The sequence below is a fragment of the Dendrobates tinctorius genome, unplaced genomic scaffold (assembly GCF_039654945.1).
Source record: "Dendrobates tinctorius isolate UK_male_01 unplaced genomic scaffold, ASM3965494v1 ptg000029l, whole genome shotgun sequence".
Lineage (NCBI taxonomy): Eukaryota > Metazoa > Chordata > Amphibia > Anura > Dendrobatidae > Dendrobates > Dendrobates tinctorius.
In genome coordinates, this window is record NW_027361697.1 from 4,515,981 (window position 1) to 4,530,930 (window position 14,950).

A 14,950-nucleotide genomic window follows, 5' to 3' on the forward strand; every position below is an offset into this window, starting at 1 on the left:
TCTAGTTATTTTTTTTTTTTAATAATCCATGACTATGAAAATGTATATTTTTTTCAAAATGTAATTTTTATTGAAAGGTTAAATAATTTTCAATCACAAAAATACTGCAAAAATAAAAGAATAACTAGGGCTAACGCCTATTTTATCAATAATTTACTGTTCATTTATATGTAGTCTACTGTTCTCTGTTAGCAGCCCTCTTAGTATAGGGAGGGCCTGACTGTAGCGTTTTTCAATAGGAAGTGCAAGGAATAAATCCTTTGCCCCTATAATCACTATTTTACCTCTAGATTCAGTTTCCTGTGGATTCCTAACCGTAATCCATTTTCTGTTTGCAGAGAGAGCCCGGGATTACCTGCATAAAACAGGACGGTTTATTGTGATTGGAGGAATCATCTCCCCCGTCCATGATTCTTACGGCAAACAGGTGCGGATTAGTAAAGATTCGTTGTTATCTTTCCTATAAAAGACAAATATGTTTTTTTTTCTATGTCTGTATTTGTGCGGCTAACGAGCGATCAATAATCAGATCACAACCACGTGTTTCTCACCATGGAAATAAACTGCGTCGTGTTTGTAAAGATATTTCCTTTCGACATAATAATGTTGATGACAATCAAGACTAGGAAAAGCTGTGTGACATTAGATCTTGTGATCAGCGAATGTGCTGGGATAAGGTGTTATCTGAGCATGCTCTGGTGCTAACCGAGTGCCTTTGGCGTGCTCGAATAATATGTTCGAGTCCTCGCGGCTGCTGTTTGTGAGGCAATCCCTGCATGCGTTGTGACTGTCGAACAGCCATGCAACCGCGGGAGCTCAAACATATTTTTTTCGAGCACGCTGAAGTCACTCGGTTAGCACCGGAGCATGCTCAGATAACACCTTATCCCAGCACATTCACTCATGACTAATTAGATTATATTCAGGTAGATGGAAACTGGCATGTTGCACTTGTCCTCTTCATCGTGCGCCATTCAAGTCACCTCCACAGTGTTACGTAATTTCTGTTCTAGCAAAATAGAAGAAAAAAAGGTCAACTCACCCAAAAATAAAGGTTCATTGCAGGGAAACTTGCGGTTCCACCGGAAAACCAATTAGAAGAAATGAGATTCCAGAATCAGGATCTTCATTACAAACACTTTGTTAGAAAATGGTTTAAAAAGTCACAATTCCAGAACCAACCATTTAGTCATTGCAATCTCCTTTCTTCTAATTCATTTCTAGCCCCCCTGACTCTACAGCTGGGGCCCCCAATCTGGAACTCTAGGCTGGGTAAGACATCCATGTTTTGCGGTCCGGATCAGCCACTGGTCACCTGACACTAAGGCCATGTGCATACGGTGCGTTTCTGCTGCATATACGCAGCAGATTTGGCCCTGCGTATACGCAGCAGAACTGCATGTGATGTACAGTACCATTGTAGCCTATGTGAAACAAAATCCGCTGTGCACATGCTGCTTTTTTTTTCTGTGCGGATTTGGTGCAGAATGAAAAAAGCAGCATGTCACTTCTTTTGTGCGCTTTTGGTGCAGTTTTCCACCTGCTCCATTCTAGAAATCCGCAGGTGGAAAACTGCACAAAACATGCAGTGAAACCGCAGGAAATATGCAGGTCATTTGACCTGCAGATTTAGAGAAATCTGCGCAGAAAATTCCAAAGCAGAATACGCACCGTGTACCGGCACATTACCCTAACTCTATAGCTTCATATATGCCGGTGCCTGTATGGCGGCCCAGACTCGGATGTGTGAATCTGGCCTTAGCCGGCGACTTTGCAATCGATATACGTTGCGAACAAAAAAAGTTGCTGAAAACCCAAATCATTTGAGCTATCTTTGCCACTTGCGGGTTGCAGGTGCCGTAACTTGATGGTTGAAATCCAGCAACATTTACGGTACTTACTTTATGGAGTGATATAGCGGTGGCATTGTGCGAGTGACCATGAGACGAGCGTGAGTCTCCTTGTGGCCCCGGCTTTAGGCTTCAACTGTTCATAAGTTGTGAAACCAACATTTTGAGCTGCAAAGTTCCGGATTTACATCTTCTGGCACCTGGGGTATACGAATTTAATAGACATCTTTTTGCATGCAGCACATGTATTGGAGAAGAGGACCCCATGGCAAAAATCAAAATTGGCCCTTGAATTTTTTTTTCATCCCAAGAAAGAAGCGGCTAATGTTTGGTAATAGAGATGAGCTAATCAATTTGTGCGAGCCTAGTCCAACAGCCATGACCAGAGTCCTCCAACCTACCGGAAGCATTAGTCTGAATGGTAGACCCTGTCATTTCTGATCTGTTGGCCCAACGCTAAGGCCGGGGTCACACTGGCGAGGAATACGGACGAGTGAGAGGCGCTAAAAGCATGCATTAGACACGGACCAATGATTCTTTATGGGGCAGCTCCCAACAGCCGTATATTTCTCATCCGTATTCTACGCTCCGTGCCAGTCGCAGCATGCTGCGATTGTCAGGGTACTACGCCCGTAATACACCAATGCAAGTCTATGGGTGCGCTAAAAATACGGATTACACACGGACCACACGTGTGACTTGTGAGAAATACGCACACGGTGCCTTTTAGAAAAGCCGTCAATTCAGTGCGCTATACAGTAAACTCACACTGACAGGTTTAATAAAGAAACGAAAGAATAGATATAACAGATAGAATACATATATATATATATATATGCATTCTATGTGTCTATATCTATTCTTTGGTTTCTGTTATAAACCCTGTCATAGGGCTCCATTATATGTCCATTTTGCAAGCCTGCAAGAAAATCTCGCCATACGGATGCCATACGGATTACATACGGATGCTTACATGCGCAAAGTACGCGACCACACCTTGCTTACGGATGACATACGGAGCACTGTTTAGGGGTCATTCATCCGTATTATGCCTGTAAACTACAGACCGTATTTTGCGTCGGTTAGTGTGACCCCGGCCTAACCCTTCTAATCAGAAGAGACGCAGAGGATTCCGACAAGAAGGAGTCAGATGGCAGGGCTCCGGTATGTCAGCCTCAGACCCCTAATGTGGCCGCTGGACCAGCATCCTGCAGTCGATTCGCTCCTCATATTTGACCTTTGGGTCAATAGTCGGCCTCTATGATTTGTATGTCCTTGATTATGGCATTGTCCAGAAGCCTCAGTCTATAGGGACCTGTAGTGATGACATCTTCCCATTAATACCAATCACTGATTGCCAGCAGGCTATAATACAAATGATTCCTGAAATTATACATGTATCATTAAAAGAGACGTCAAGAGGGAATTGCTCAATATTACATAAAATTCTGCTAAGGATTCGGGTCGTCATTTATCAAAATATCTTTATCTGTGCAGTCCTCAAACGCGAGCAATGCTTTCTTCCACTGCGGGTGACCTTTCATTACATGCAATGCATATTTTATGGCTGCCATAGGGGTCATAATGAAATTGAATGATTATTCGGCTACATGTGGATATTAGAAGATAAATCCTGATAGCGTTGTCCTAATCCTGTCATTAACAGAAATCCGCAGCAAAGAAAATGACATTTTTTATTTTAATAATTCAAAACAGGTTTTTTTTTTGTTTGTTTTTTTTTAGAAAACCTCAAATACTTGTGACCTACAAATATTCTTTAAAAATTTGTTTGGGTGATATATAATGTGGATTAAATCTGACATTACATTCACAGATTGTGGAAAGAGTTTTCCAGCCTAAATAAAAAATGTTAGCGGTCGTATTGATGGGGTGAAAGTAACAAAATTGGGTATACTCATCCACTATTACCCCTGTGGATACAACACTGGCCGCTCTTGCGGGGCCGGAAGTGATGACTTCACTATTCTTGTGTCACAGGACCTGTGATTGGGTGCAGCGGTCAGGTGACTGGAGTGGCGCATTTTCACAGAAATATCTTATGATGAGTCATTTAAGTCACCTGACCACACACTTAAGTGGTCTTGTGATAGAAAAATGGTGACTTTGTCTGTCCAAGTGCTAGCGCAGACCACCAGTGTGGTCAATACAATACATGGTGGGGGAAGGGAGCTTGCCAGACTTTGTATAAGGCCATAATATCAGTGACCACAGACTTCTAGGGGGCGCTACTGTGCATTCATAATCCATTCATTTCAAAATTGTGCCACTTGATGCCATATTATGGGGGTGTTGATTCCAGAAGCGAATAACGCCGCGCAAAACAGCTCCATGGCATCACATACTGTAATATCTGCCTTATTCACGAAGACTAAAAGAAACATTATAGGTAAAGCTAATAGAGGCTATTTCACTTCATGTAAAGCCTGGTAGTGCCAGTGCATCGCACAAGGAAAAGAGTACCAAAATAAGTCATGCCCCCTTCAAGCTCTGCACAATGATAACATGATGATATGTTGGTTATAACTGGATTAAACTCTTTAAAGGGGACCTGTGACCAAATGAAAATTGGCCTGTTTTTGAGATAATTTTTTCCCCACTGCTCCTCTGAGTATTCCATTTTTTGTTTTGTTAAAATCCTCCCTATGGATCCAGAGATACAAGCTTTTTTTTTAAATTTGCTCCTAATGTTTATGTTCTTTACAAAGGGGGCGTGGCTCATGGTAATAATGCAGCCACGCCCCCAGAGAATTCTCTGAGCCACGCCTCCCTCATAAAGACCTTAAAAATTAGTGGTAAATAAAAAGGCCTATATCTCTGGAACTGCTTAGAGGATTTTAAAAAGACAAAAAGTGGGATACTCAGGGGAGCAGTGGGAATAATATATGATAAAAAATTGACTGCTTTTGGCCTGGTGACAGGTGCTCCTTAAATTGGGGTAACATAGTAATAATGATCATTCTTACACTGTATATAAAGGGGACTATTGGATGATACAGTATCTAGCGGTTCCTCCTTTATAAACTACACGGACAGTTTGACTGATTTAATTGATCAGACTTATTTCTCTTTGCTGTTCTTTCTTTTGATGCTACTACGCTGCAGGAATATGATGTCTTAGCAAGTGAAATTCTTTGCGTACTCATTACTCATCACAGACGATAGTTTACAAAACACATGTCAATGGTGGCAATTATCAAACCTTAGAATTCCATCTCCGAAGTGAATATTCTGAGACTCTATTGTATTGTCTTCTCTGCTTTTTTTTTTTACACTTCTCCTGTTCCAGACGATTCTTATCTAGCGCTTGTTATTTTTGGTACCAACCTATCATTCTTGTCTATCGTGTCTCTGCCTTCAGCTGACTTTATTGTTCTTCAGGCCAGGCTGCCTCCTCCTTCTCCCTTCATGCTTTTAGTCCCCTTTAATGTCCTCCAGTCTTCCAGCCTGGTAACTTCTCCGTTCAGAGCTTCACATTGAATAGCTTTCATTTTTGATGCTCAGTCTTTTCTCCTCCTCAGCTATTTTCTGCTGTTCCTTTCCCCCATAGGGTTGTCCGTAGACTCATTCCCTCACCATCAAATTATAAGGCCGGGGTCACACTGGCGAGGAGTACGGTCGAGTGAGAGGCGTTAAAAGCACGCATTACACACGGACCAATGATTCTCTATGGGGCAGCTCCCAACTGCCGTATATTTCTCGTCCGTATTCTACGGTCCGTGCCAATCGCAGCATGCTGCGATTGTCAGCGTACTACGCCCGTAATACGCCAATGCAAGTCTATGGGTGCGCTAAAAATATGGATTACACACGGACCAGATGTGTGACTTGCGAGAAATACGCACCCGGTGTCCTTTAGAAATGCCGGCAATTCAGTGCGCGACACAGTAAAATCACACTGACAGGTTTTATAACACAAACGAAAGAATAGATATAGACACATAGAATACATATCTAATATATACACAAGTCATTTAGACACATATATATATTTATATTTCACAGAGTTCTTCATAGCAGAATAGCCGCTAATTCAATTGCCGGCTTTTGTCAAATCATTCCCCAACCCGACATGAAATGACACATGGTTTACATTCAGTAAACCATTTCATTCCATGTTTTGTTTTGTATGTCTTTCATTAGTAATTAGATGAGGGTTGATGTGTAAAATTTGGGAGGTGTAGGTGTTAATGTAAGGGGTTAATTCGTTGTAAAAAAATGTGTGGGCTCCCGCAGGAGCCCACACATTTTTTTACAACAAATTAACCCCTTACATTAACACCTACACCTCCCAAATTTTACACATCAACCCTCATCTAATTACTAATGACAGACATACAAAACATGAAATGAAATGGTTCACTGTATGTAAACCATGTGTCATTTCATGTCGGGTTGGGGAATGATTTGACAAAACCCGGCAATTGAATTAGCGGCTATTCTGCTATGAAGAACTCTGTAAAATATAAATATATATATACGTTTGTCTCAATGACTTGTGTGTATATATATATATATATATGTATTCTATGTGTCTATATCTATTCTTTCGTTTGTGTTATAAACCCTGTCATAGGGCTCTATTATATGTCCATTTTGCAAGCCGGCGAGAAAATCTCAGCATACGGATGGCATACGGATGCTGACATGCGCAAAATACGCGACCACACCTTGCTTACGGATGACATATGGAGCACTATTTAGGGGACATTCATCCGTATTACGCCTGTAAACTACGGACCGTATTTTCCGTCGGTTAGTGTGACCCCGGCCTCAAAGGGTTAACATTGAAAATAATTTTTCAAAAACACGGACACAGACAGCATACGGACAGCACACGGACAGCATACGGATGGTACACACGGACACACGGATAGCACACGGATGTCACACAGATGGCATACGTATGCACATGGACACACGGACACGGATAGCTCCGGTACCGGTTTATTATCTGGACGTGTGAAACTGCCCTTAGTGTTTTGGATTTGTGTGTCATCAGTGTTTGGTCAGTGTGTCATCAGTGTTTGGTCAGTGTGCCATCAGTGTTTGGTCAGTGTGTCATCAGTGTTTGGTCAGTGTGTCATCAGTGTTTGGTCAGTGTGTCATCAGTGTTTGGTCAGTGTGCCATCAGTGTTTGGTCAGTGTGTCATCAGCGTTTGGTCAGTGTGTCATCAGCGTTTGGTCAGTGTGTCATCAGCGTTTGGTCAGTGTGTCATCAGTGTTTGGTCAGTGTGCCATCAGTGTTTGGTCAGTGTGTCATCAGTGTTTGGTCAGTGTGTCATCAGTGTTTGGTGAGTGTGTCATCAGCATTTGGTCAGTGTGTCATCAGTGTTTGGTCAGTGTGTCATCAGTGTTTTTCACGTATGGTTAAATAAATTACAAAGATTCTCTGATCCTTTGCAATGATAAATATGGACAGCACGCGGACTGTACACTGATGCCATCCATCTGCTGTACGTGTTTTTCACAGACACATAGGAAAAACACTGTGTGCACAACTGTGGTGATGCCGAGGTAGGTTCCCAAACCATATATAGTATAATGAAAACCTGGCACTCAACTTAAATGCTTAAATGGAACAGTTTATTTGTAGTACCAAACAAAAGGTTTTGGTCAGTGCAGACCTTCATCAGTTACGTGCTCAAAGATTGTCTGTACTTAGATTGGAAGGCGCTTTTTGTATGTCCCTGTAAAGCCAAATGTCAGTGTGCTGCTGGAGCGCAGTTAAGTCTTATCTGTCTGGCAGGGAAAGCACAAGCCGGGTCCTCCTGGTCCACACAGCGTCCAGGAGGACCCGGCTTGCGCTTTCCCTGCCAGACAGATAAGACTTAACTGCGCTCCAGCAGCACACTGACATTTGGCTTTACAGGGACATACAAAAAGCGCCTTCCATTCTAAGTACAGACAATCTTTGAGCACGTAACTTATGAAGGTCTGCACTGACCGAAACGTTTTGTTTGGTACTACAAATAAACTGTTCCATTTAAGCATTTAAGTTGAGTGCCAGGTTTTCAATATACTTTCACAGACACATAGACTTGTATTGGCCCTTTTCATCCATGATACCGAAAAAACAATGGACATTTAAACAGCCCCATAGACTATAATGGTACATGTTTTATCCGTGAAAAGCACGAACAGAAAACGTTCGTGCAACCTGGACATCTGAATGAGGCCTGATGTGTAGGGTCCTGGTCACATTACCATTGTGTAGGGTCCCGGTCACATTACCATTGTGTAGGGTCCCGGTCACATTACCTTTGTGTAGGGTCCTGGTCACATTACCTGTCAGGGTCCTGACAGCGCCGGCGAGCAGCATCTGCTAAGCAGGGACTCACCCGCACCGCAGGGACCCCCGGGGACAAGAATAGCCGGAAAATGCACTAAGAAGACTAGAAAGCAGGCACAGGACCTTCGGTCATGTGAACGGTCATGTGGCTGCAAGGGGGCAGGGCTTAGCGTCAGAGAACTCAGATTCAGGCAAAACAGAAGTCATGTACAGTACAGTCAAACGAGGTACAGGAGAGATAAACAGACGGGAGGTCGGACAAAGCCAAAGGTCATACACAGGATCACAGTACAGTACCAGGGATGAGACAGAGCGGATAATCAGGGCCAAGCAGAGATCAAAACCAAACAGACATAGGAGGTACCAGGCAGAATCCAAAGCGATATCCAGAGAACAGATCGAGTCATACACAGATTATCAAGTAACCAGAACACAGCAACTAAGGCCTCTTTCACACATCAGTTTTTCGCCGTCAGGCGCGATCCGGCTTTTTTTTGTAAAACCGGATCCGGCGAAATGCAATGCCGGATCCAGTTTTTCCCCATTGACTTGCATTAGCGCCGGATCGCGCCGGATGGCATTGCGTTTCATCCGTTTTTTGCCGGATCCGGCTACTTGTCTCATTCCGGCGTCTGGGAAAAACGGCTACTGTAACGTTTTTTGTCTCCGGCGAAAAAGCCGGAAGCGCCGGATCCGACGCTTCCGGCTTTTTGCCACAATGAAAGTCTATGGGCGCCGGAATGCGCCGAATCCAGAAAAAGACGGATCCAGCCACCGGATCCGTTTTTTTAAGTCTGCGCATGCTCAGATCCAATTGGCCAGCCCCCAGGAAACAGATATAACCTGCTAGACTGATCCGGCAGAAAAACGGATCCGTTTCTACAGTTCTCCAAAATTTATGCCGGATCCGTTTTTTCTAAAAATAGCCGGATCCTGCCTGACGGCAAAAAACTGATGTGTGAAAGTAGCCTAACACACTCAGGGGTCACCACACAATGCCAAGGGCAAGAGTATAACTGACAGGGATGGGAGCGTCCTGAGGCTATAAGAAGCCTCCCCCAGAACCAGGGAGAGGCCACAATCATAGCCCCAGGTGTGCAGGTAAGCCTGCACCGCGATCACAACCTTTAACCCCAGAAATGCCAGTCATCAGCACTGGTTCCAGACATTAACCCCACGTGTGCGAGTCAAACCCGCACTGAGATCATGACAGTACCCCCCTCTCAACGGGGGGCCTCTGGACCCCCAGGCTTGCCCGGGTACTTAGCATGGAAAGCCCGCACCAGGCGATCAGCATGCATCAACCGGGCCGGTACCCAGGACCTGTCCTCCGGTCCATACCCCTTCCAATGAACCAGGTACTGTACCGACCGCCGTACCAACCTGGAATCTACGATATGACCAACCTCGTACTCCACCTGCCCCTCGACCAAAACAGGAGAAGCAGCAGACTCGGAGTCTCCCCGGACTGCTTCAAAAGGTTTCATTAGAGATTTGTGGAAGACGTTAGGGATCTTGAAAGAGGGTGGAAGGCACAGCCTATACGCCACTGGATTGATTTTTTCCACAATCTTGTACGGGCCAATGAATTTGGGTCCCAACTTGGCTGACGGAATCTTTAACTTAATGTTTCGCGTGGAGAGCCAAACTTTCTCTCCCACCCGAAACATGGGACCAGGTGTTCGTTTCCTGTCCGCGAAAAACTTATACCTGTCTTGAGACCTAGATATACGCCGCTGGACTTCTGCCCATGTTTCTTTTAACCGCTGAGCAGAGTCCTCAGCCCCGGGACACCCCGAATCCAGACGAGAAAACTCACCAAAATGAGGACTGAACCCATAGTAAATCAAGAAAGGGGACCTACCAGTGGATTGACTCACCCGACTATTGAAGGCAAATTCAGCCAACGGCAGTGCATCGCACCAGTCATTCTGTCTAGCAGAGGTTAGACACCTGAGGATCTGTTCCAAGGACTGGTTAGTGCGCTCCGTCTGCCCATTGCTCTCAGGATGGTATGCAGGCGAAAAGGACAGAGACATACCTAATGTTTTGCAGAAAGCACGCCAAAACTTAGCCACAAACTGCACACCACGATCAGACACCACATTCAGGGGTACCCCATGCAACCGGATCACATGCTGCACAAACAACCTGGACAACGTCTCAGCTGACAGTTGTGCGGACAGGGGTACGAAATGAGCCTGCTTAGAAAACCTGTCCACCACTACCCATACCACTGTATTACCCTTAGATGGAGGGAGATTGGTAACAAAATCCATGGATAAGTGAGTCCATGGCCTTTCGGGCACTGCCAAGGGTATCAGCTCCCCTGCCGGCTGGCTATGAGAGCTTTTAGAACGAGCGCAGACCCCACAACCAGCAATGAATTTTTTTTATGTCCGAACCAAGGGTAGGCCACCAAAAGATCCTAGCCACCGCCAGACGTGTGGCTGAAATACCAGGGTGAGCACTCAGCTTGGATTCATGGAACTCCTGCAAGAGTTTCAGGCGAAGTTGCTCTGGGACGAACAACTTCCCCTCCGGCTTGGCCGCCGAGGCCTGCGACTGGGCCCCCTGAATCTCCCGTTCCAATTCAGATGAGACCTCTGCTATCACAACCCCAGGGTGAAGAATGGAGGACGGTGGCTCAGGGGGCGACACCGGCTGAAAACTGCGTGATAAGGCGTCAGCCTTGACATTCTTAGACGCTGGACGAAATGTAATCATAAACTGAAAACGGGAAAAAAAAAGTGACCAACGGGCCTGTCTGGGCGTTAGTCTTTTAGCAGACTCAATGTACGACAAATTTTTGTGATCCGTGATCACCGTAACCGGGTGACTGGCCCCCTCCAAAAAGTGCCTCCATTCTTCAAACGTCAATTTGACCGCAAGAAGCTGTCTATTGCCTACGTCGTAATTTCTTTCCGCAGCAGAGAACTTCTTGGAAAAGAAAGCACATGGCCTGAGGTTGGTTAGAGTGGCAGGCCCTTGGGACAACACCGCCCCCACCCCCACCTCAGAGGCGCCAACTTCCACGACGAATGGTTTGGACGGATCTGGCTGCACTAACACAGGAGCAGACATAAAACATTTTTTCAGCGTTGCAAAGGCCTCTTTTGCGAGTGAGGACCAATTTCTCACATCCGCACCTTTGCATGTTAGATCCGTGAGAGGTTTGACCACTTGCGAAAACCCCCGGATAAATTTGCGGTAATAATTGGCGAACCCCAAGAAGCGCTGAAGACCCTTAAGATCTCGGGGTTGCACCCAATCCGCAATGGCCTGCACCTTCTTGGGGTCCATGCGAAAACCCTCACCGGATACAATTAACCCCAAAAAGGACAACTCTTGTACACAGAATACACATTTCTCCAATTTGGCATACAAATGATTTTCTCTAAGCCTTTGGAGCACAGTTCGTACATGTTCCAAATGAGAATACTTGTCGGGGGAATATATCAAAATATCATCTAAGTAGATAACGACAAAACGACCAATGAGATCCGAAAATACCACGTTGATGAAATTCTGAAATATGGCAGGGGCGTTGGTAAGACCAAACGGCATGACTACATTTTCAAATAGTCCCTCGGTCGTGAGGAATGCGGTTTTCCATTCATCCCCCTCTCGGACCCTTATCAAATTATATGCCCCCGAAGGTCCAGTTTAGAAAACCACTTTGCCCCTGATAGTTGGTTACATAAATCGGGAATCAACGGAAGGGGGTACGTATTCTGTACAGTAATTTGATTAAGCTCCCAATGTCACGGTCACGTGTCTCTGGACGCAGCGGATACCGCAAGGCGAACCCATAACACACGTGACCCTGGATACACCGCCTCCAGTGGGGCGCATTTAAATAATAAAACGTGCAGGTGGATACGCCGCCTCCACCTGGCGAATTTAGGTATTACACGTTATACAATAATCAAATAATAAAGGGGGAACCTGGGTAACTTTAACAATGGTGGGCCCTGCGATAGGGAATGGGGGACGTGGAGACCTCCTAAGCTCCCCTGAGCCAGTGTCCCTGCACTCCTTACGTTCCCTATACAGGCTCCGCACCTGTCGCCGCACGCGTACCTTAAAACCCTTGCTCACCCTGACCCTAAACCCTCACTAGGGAATAGGTCGGTGCGGAGACTAATCCCACCACTGCACTAACAACACACATGAGGAAAGAGACAATACAGGGGAAACACCACTTAGCTTTGCTCTGTTGCGTACGCTCCTAGCAACAGAGCCCACCACCTGCGTGCATCTTCTCCTCCACCTGGATCCATCACCATAACAGGATCCTTCACCTTAGTGCAGCCTTGGAGCAGAGTCCACCACCAGTTGCTGCTGCTTAGTAACAGAGTCCCCAAGATGAGTCCAGCTTCTGCCACGAAGTCAAGCATGCTTGAGTCCAGCTCAGCAGCCAAGTCCCACATGGTGAGTGCCACTCTCCATAGTCGCCACTCCACCAGTCCATGCAGACACTTCCCGCCGACACCATCACTGCGACCCCACCACGCCATGCCAGCCCTTCGTCCAGACACCATAGCTGAAACACGTCCCCCCCTGGCTAAGCAGCGCAGGACTCCTCTCCAGCTCCATCCTTCCATCAGGCTCTCCAACTCAGAATGAACACAATCTCACAATATCACAGGCAGTGATTGCACACCCCTAGCACACCTTTATAGGGAGTCACACCTGATCCATAATTAAGTGAACATTAACCTAAACCTAAGGTGCGATACCACTAACCACCACCGGGGACAGTCAAAACACCTTTGAACTCAACCAAAGTAAAAAAAGTTCACTTTGTGCTTTTAATACCGCCAGATCCAACACTGGATCATGACAGTACCCCCTCCTTAATGAGGGGCCTCTGGACCCTCAAGACCACCCCTCATTAGGGAAACACCTACAGCGGGGACGCCCAGACCCTGAGTTCACCCCACCATTCCCTGACACTTCAGGTTTATGACAAACACCGCTGATATTGGCAATATATGTTCCTTTTGGAGGCACCAATCATCTCCACAGCGCCGACCTTGGGAACGAGTTAATGTATGTGTAGGTTTGCTCAGAGCTGATCAGACTCCACAACACATTTCCACAAGATGTTTTTTGGTGGCACCCATACATGCTCGTTCACACACAGGTCCGGACCTGAACGTTTATTGCACACATAAATATGTCATAACTTGGTGAACTCACTCTGGACTCAACAGAGGCGTCCCCCTGTGTCACCACACTCACACCCCCACTATTCACCAAGGGACACCACCCTCCAACCCTTTCACCATGAGGACTGCGCCTCCTAGGGTTGGTTAATGGAGAGGGTAGAGATTTGTCCCTACTCCCCCGCAGCACACCTGCTGCACAGACCAGGAGGAGAAGGGGACCGGAAATGGAGGAAATATACTCTCGCTGGTCGCCTCCACACGACCAGGAGGGCGGCTTCTTCGATGGTATGAAGATTTGGCGTAAAACCCCGCGGACTATCACACCAGTCAGCTCACCACAGGGGCGTACCCCTTCACCTCGGGGAATACCAGGCAGCTCCGTGGGGCACCATTCCTCCCACCTGCCTGGGTGCGCCCGCCTGCATGAACCAGTCCTGCTCCCCAGCAGAGACTCTAGGGGGTTTTAGCAGACCACAGTCGCCATTTTTGTTTCTCTGGTTATCTGAGCAGAGGCCCCAGACCCTGATAACTGCTGCTGCAGCGGATTAAACACGCCTTGCCGCTCCCCACTGCACCTCAGTGAGGCCCGGCAGCAATTACCACAGGTCTCCACATGGCCAAAGCTCACCAGAAAAAAAAGTAAGGGCTGGTGATAATGTCATGATCACGTGTGTCAGGACGCAGATGATGTCGCAAGGCGAACCCATAACACACGTGACCCTGGATACACCGCCTCCAGTGGGGAGAATTTAAATAATAAAGCGTGCAGGTGGATACGCCGCCTCCACCTGGCGGATTTAGGTATTACACGCTATGCATACATATATCTGGAAACACCGCCTCCAGTAAGGCGCATTTAAATAATAAGGGGGGAACCTGGGTAACTTTAACAATGGTGGGCCCTGCGATAGGGAATGGGGAAATGGAGACCTCCTGCACTCCCCTGAGCCAGTGTCCCTACACTCCTCACATTCCCTAAACAGGCTCCGCATCTGTCGCTGCACGCGTACCTTAACTCCCTAGCTCGCCCTGACCCTAAACCCTCACTAGGGAATAGGTCGGTGCGGAGACTAATCCCACCACTGCACTAACAACACACATGAGGAAAGAGACAATACAGGGGAAACACCACTTAGCTTTGCTCTGTTGCGTACGCTCCTAGCAACAGAGCCCACCACCTGCGTGCATCTTCTCCACCTGGATCCATCACCATAACAGGATCCTTCACCTTAGTGCAGCCTTGGAGCAGAGTCCACCACCAGTTGCTGCTGCTTAGTAACAGAGTCCCCAAGATGAGTCCAGCTTCTGCCACGAAGTCAAGCATGCTTGAGTCCAGCTCAGCAGCCAAGTCCCACATGGTGAGTGCCACTCTCCATAGTCGCCACTCCACCAGTCCATGCAGACACTTCCCGCCGACACCATCACTGCGACCCCACCACGCCATGCCAGCCCTTCGTCCAGACACCATAGCTGAAACACGTCCCCCCCTGGCTAAGCAGCGCAGGACTCCTCTCCAGCTCCATCCTTCCACCAGGCTCTCCAACTCAGAATGAACACAATCTCACAATATCACAGGCAGTGATTGCACACCCCTAGCACACCTTTATAGGGAGTCA

The 14,950-nt window shown here is 46.7% G+C and overlaps 1 protein-coding gene across 1 annotated transcript in view; it reads left to right on the forward strand.

Moving 5' to 3' along the window:
- Positions 1-14,950, forward strand: part of NMNAT2 (nicotinamide nucleotide adenylyltransferase 2) — a 67,155-nt gene that overhangs the window by 35,878 nt on the left and 16,327 nt on the right. The window contains exon 2 of the mRNA XM_073571331.1: positions 339-427. Within this exon, the coding sequence (XP_073427432.1) occupies positions 339-427 (89 nt within the window). The remainder of the gene's footprint in view (positions 1-338; positions 428-14,950) is intronic.